This window comes from Coffea arabica, chromosome 7e (assembly GCF_036785885.1).
Source record: "Coffea arabica cultivar ET-39 chromosome 7e, Coffea Arabica ET-39 HiFi, whole genome shotgun sequence".
In the NCBI taxonomy this organism is placed as follows: Eukaryota; Viridiplantae; Streptophyta; class Magnoliopsida; order Gentianales; family Rubiaceae; genus Coffea; species Coffea arabica.
Genome location: NC_092323.1, coordinates 40,000,946 through 40,005,881, shown reverse-complemented (window position 1 = coordinate 40,005,881; position 4,936 = coordinate 40,000,946). Strand labels below are relative to the sequence as shown.

At 37.1% G+C, this 4,936-nt stretch overlaps 1 protein-coding gene across 1 annotated transcript; it reads left to right on the top strand.

Moving 5' to 3' along the window:
* The first annotated feature begins 347 nt into the window (after positions 1–347).
* On the top strand, positions 348–4,249 carry LOC113701049 (alcohol dehydrogenase-like 2). Its single transcript, XM_027221508.2, has 10 exons — positions 348–602; positions 736–875; positions 964–1,010; positions 1,095–1,420; positions 2,575–2,657; positions 2,747–2,822; positions 2,949–3,013; positions 3,158–3,253; positions 3,681–3,842; positions 3,969–4,249. The coding sequence occupies exons 1-10, from the start codon at positions 548–550 to the stop codon at positions 4,098–4,100; spliced, it is 1,182 nt and encodes a 393-aa protein (XP_027077309.1). The 5' UTR covers positions 348–547; the 3' UTR covers positions 4,101–4,249.
* Positions 4,250–4,936: the final 687 nt, after the last annotated feature.

Below are 4,936 nucleotides of genomic sequence, written 5' to 3'. Positions count from 1 at the left end.
GTACTATACGATCCCAACTATCTTAATTATCTATAGCATGGTTAGCCATCTAAGCCAATCATAATCGGAATGGAGGGGATCAGGATGACACTGATCCTCTAATCGTAGATAATTCCATATTCACGGCGACTCATTCTGACTCAGCCGATATTGGCCGATTTGAATCCGCGAAACATGGAATCGGTCAAAATATCTGAGTCAACTCGGAATCGATTCGGATATATTTTGATTGTTCTTTTTATGAATTTTTTTATTTTTAGTAATATTTTCAGATTTTTAAAATTTTTTTATATATTATAACGTGCATATCACCTAATATCCAACCGCTACGATAGATGTGGAACAACTGTAACCACAACGCGACCACGACCCGTCACGACAACAAGGATCTATAGTAACGGGGATCATTTTCTTTAGGCATGATATGGGACCAAATATTTGAAATCAATAGCAGCCTCAAACCAGAACTTTTGCCTACTTAATAGTCATTTTAGTCATCAAAGCTGAAACCAATCAGAAAGTCAGAGAAAAGTGGGAGAATTCAATCATGGAGGTCAAATTCCAAGCATGGGATACCGCAGGGAAGCCCATAAGATGCAAAGGTATCTTATTAATTCCTTGAATAGATGATTTATCTCATATTAGCAGCATAATCTTTAACTTGGGTGCTAAGCTTTTGCAGATATATTTTCCTAATTTGGCATGTTGTTCTGGTGCTATGTTGATCTCCTACAGCTGCAATGGCAAGAAAAGCTGGTGAGCCCCTTGTGATGGAAGAAGTTGAAGTAGCTCCTCCTAAGGCTTGGGAGGTTCGAATCAAGATTCTTTGCACATCCCTTTGCCACAGTGATGTAACCTTTTGGAAAACTCCTGCCGTGAGTCCCACCTAATTTGCACCTCAGATTCAACTCCTTTCTTTACAAAAATATCCATTTTTAAAGGTTTTAGATATGCCATTTCCAGGGTCCTGCTTCATTTTTTCCAAGAATTTTCGGTCATGAAGCAGCAGGGTAAGATATCAACTTCCATCACATTTCATAATTTTTTTTCCAGTTTCTGAATGTGCAACTGTTTAATTTTGCTTGGCATTTTAGTGTTGTGGAGAGTGTAGGGGAGAATGTGGAGGAAGTAAAAGGAGGTGACTTGGTTCTACCAATATTTCAGAGGAACTGTGGTGAATGCAGAGATTGCAAGTCTGAAAAGGGCAATGCTTGTTCAAAATTTCCAGTGCAATTCTACGAAGGGATGCCAAGGGATGGAACCAGTAGGTTTACTGATATGAATGGAGAAATTGTTCATCATTTTTTTGGAGTTTCCAGCTTTGCTGAGTATACAGTGGTAGACATCAGCCAAGTTGTGAAAATGAGCCTGGAGATTCCCATAGATAAGGCCTGCCTACTTAGCTGTGGGGTTACAACCGGTGAGTCGTGGATCCTCCGTTTTCAATATATTATGTACTGAAAAACTTTTAGGCTGTGTGTGGATTAAGGGATTTAACGAAGTATTTAAAATTTCCCTAGTTGTTTAGATTACTTATGAGACATTTAATTCCATCAATCATCAAATTATTCTAGTGTTTAAAGTGCATTTAGCTAATTAGTAAATTATAAATCCAAATATCTCTTAAGCAATCCAAAACACTAAAATGATCTGGTGAGACTTCAAATTCCTTGTCAAATTTCTCAATTCAAAGCCTACAACGAATGTCTTCTTCCCTTTCTTCTTTTTTTTTTAATCTTTCCTGGCTGCCTAGTTGCTAATTTTTCAGACAAAATGTTTAAAAAGTCTTCATTATAGACATATATTACATATTTAGTGTCGGGCCAAAACTTGGATAGATCTGATCTTCATAAATCCAATGCTCCAAATTGTGCTATGTCATCTCACTAAGTGGTGCGGCACAATTTGGTCTATTAGGTCTTTGAACACCGGATCTACCCAAGTGTGAAACTTAGTGTCAATGTCAAGGTCTATTTGTCTAGTACTCAATTTGTCATATTTTAACAATTGTCATTTTCTGATACAAGATGATTGTGTATAATCAGAATAAAATATAGATTCTAGAAGAATTTGACTACAGAGCAAAATTTCAATTATTGAAGCAATTTATTTGGACAAAACATTGTATCCGTACAGTTAAATTTACTCGTACAAACATTTAAGGCACAGTTCTTAGTGCACTAATGACAAAACAGAGGAAGTAAGATGTGCTTGAAAGAAATTTGATTTGTCAAGAACAGCTCCGATTAATTGATGGCTTAAAAAAATAAAAAACTTTAGACATGTGCCACAATATACTTTTTAGGATGTTGAAGATGTAAAATTATGAATTAATTAGAAGAATCCAATGAGGTTAACTTTTATTGATTTACACACTTGCACATGAAGTTTAACCCATATAAGCTGATTTAATTTTCTTTTAACCTGACATTTCTTCCTCTTTATTTTCTTTTTAACCCACATAAGGTGATTTAATTTTCTTTTAACTTGACATTTCTTCTCCTTTATATTCTTACTTTGGAGTTTAACTGCAGTTATTAGTGAATAAGGATGATAATTTTGGTTTTGGAACAGGAGTGGGCGCGGCATGTAAATTTGCACAAGTGGAAGAGGGTTCTGTAGTGGCAATTTTTGGACTTGGAGCTGTAGGACTTGCGGTAGCATGATTCCCCTGACCAAAATGACCTAAATTATGCAAGATCTCACGCCCTTTTGTAATAGTCAGTTGTCTACATCTATATGACAGGTTGCAGAAGGAGCAAGACTATGCAAAGCTTCTAGAATAATAGGAGTCGACTTGAACCCAGAAAAATTCGAAATTGGTATGTTTCTATCGTGCCTTTGAAATTTCATGGGGAAGTTCAATTGTCTGCAAACTGTGACCCAAGGATAGCATGAGATATAAAAAGCAACTAATCCAGATTCTGTAAACATGTTCATTGATGCAGGGAAAAAATTTGGAATCACTGATTTTGTTAATCCGACCTCTTGTGGAGAAAAATCAGTTAGCCAGGTGGATGTTCAATATTCTACTAAACGTGTTTCTCTACTTCTTGTGATACGATACAATTTGAAGTAGTCTCCGTGGAGATCCAATCTCTGAAAGTTTCCATAGGTAACTTAAAATAAGACATCCTTTCTCGTGTTACATGGATAGGTAATTCAGGAGATGACGGATGGAGGAGCAGATTACTGTTTCGAGTGCATTGGATTAGCATCCATAATGGCTGATGCTTTCAATAGTTCCCGGCAGGTATCGCTCTCTGTCCATAATGATGCCCCACATTGTAAACAGATTACTTGTCGAGCTGAACTTGACCTCATACTATTTGTAATTCTTGCTTCATAGTTTAAAGATCTAAGATAAAAACCTCACTCCTTTCCCTCCACAGACAGCATATATAATAGTCTTTATTCTGTGGTTTTTACGAACTCAAGAAAGTCATTAGAGTCGGGTAAAGAAGATATTAACTCAGGAATGGAGGAGTTGAAGGGTATTCGCTAATGTGATAGAGCAAATTAACAATAATGTGTCCTCGTGTACTAATGTGACAATTAGGCACTTTACTGTGAGATAGCAAAAGATGAGGCCATAGATTTGTTATTTCATTAAAATTTTTCTATTTGCAACGTCCCATTATAACATTCCTGGTTGACATATATTCGGACTGCAATGGAAGGGTGGTGGGAAGACGGTGGTACTCGGGGTGGAGATGCATGGCTCGCCACTAAGCATCAATGCTTATGAGATCCTCAGAGGAAGAACTGTCATGGGATGCCTTTTTGGAGGGCTGAAACCAAAATCAGACATTTCAAGCTTTGCCAAGATGTATCTAGACCATGTAAGAATTGCTCCGCCCCGGTAATATCTGTTTGGCTTGATTTAACAAATCAATACTTTATCTTCGAATCTGAAACAGAGGGGAAAAATGAATGTGTTGGTAGTAATTGTACTAATCTTTTTGCAGGAACTTAATTTGGATGGCTTTATAACACATGAAGTCAGCTTCAAAGACATCAACCAGGCATTTGATCTACTCCTCCAGGGTAAAAGCCTCCGTTGCATCATCTGGATGGACAACATAAGTAATGGAAAATGAACATTTCAATAGAAGCAAGATTTCCAATAATCTAACCACGATGATCATGAACGGGGATCCCCCTGTTCTAGAAGTCATTTTCAGTATATCTTCATGTTAAGAAAGCATTCATTTGCTGTTAAATAAAAAAAGTACTTATCCTGATTCAATCGGATGATACTAAGCAAGAAAAAAAAATTACAATTTACGGGATCAGAAAGATAATAGAGGGTGAAATGACTTTTTACGTTGAGAACCATACGATTAACATGAAAATAAACTGGACCACAATAAGGTAACCATCTCCATTGCAGGTCCTCTATTTGGGCGTACCTATATGTGAATAGCATTAGCTAACCAGAGAGAGGCTTAATCACTCCCTACTTGGAACAGAATCTGCAAAAAGTAACACCTGTTCCATCGTGTAGGAATCACCAGAAATCTCCACAAAAGTTGCCGCATTAATTTGCTGGTAAAGAAGGAGGTCACAAGTCACAATGAGTCCCAAGTTTCAGCCATGCCAATGTTAATTAGCACCTCGTCTTCCTTTAATCAGCTCATCCGTGCCATATCCAAGTCTTTAAGAGCTAAAATCGACCTGCAGGGATACAGTTTTTCATTCTAAATCCAATTGAAATGACAACTATGCCAGAAACCTGGATGATATTTCATCCCAAAAGACTAGTGGCTTATTTTACCATGATTCTTCCGTCCCCAACAAAGCGGTGGTACAGGCCCAGAACTATAATTGTGATAATTTACGGTTATATTTTGATTACCACTTACAGCCGTGTAAATTTCTCTTGCTATATAATTTTGGGTAGTCGATAGTTGTCTACAAAACAAGAACTTGACTT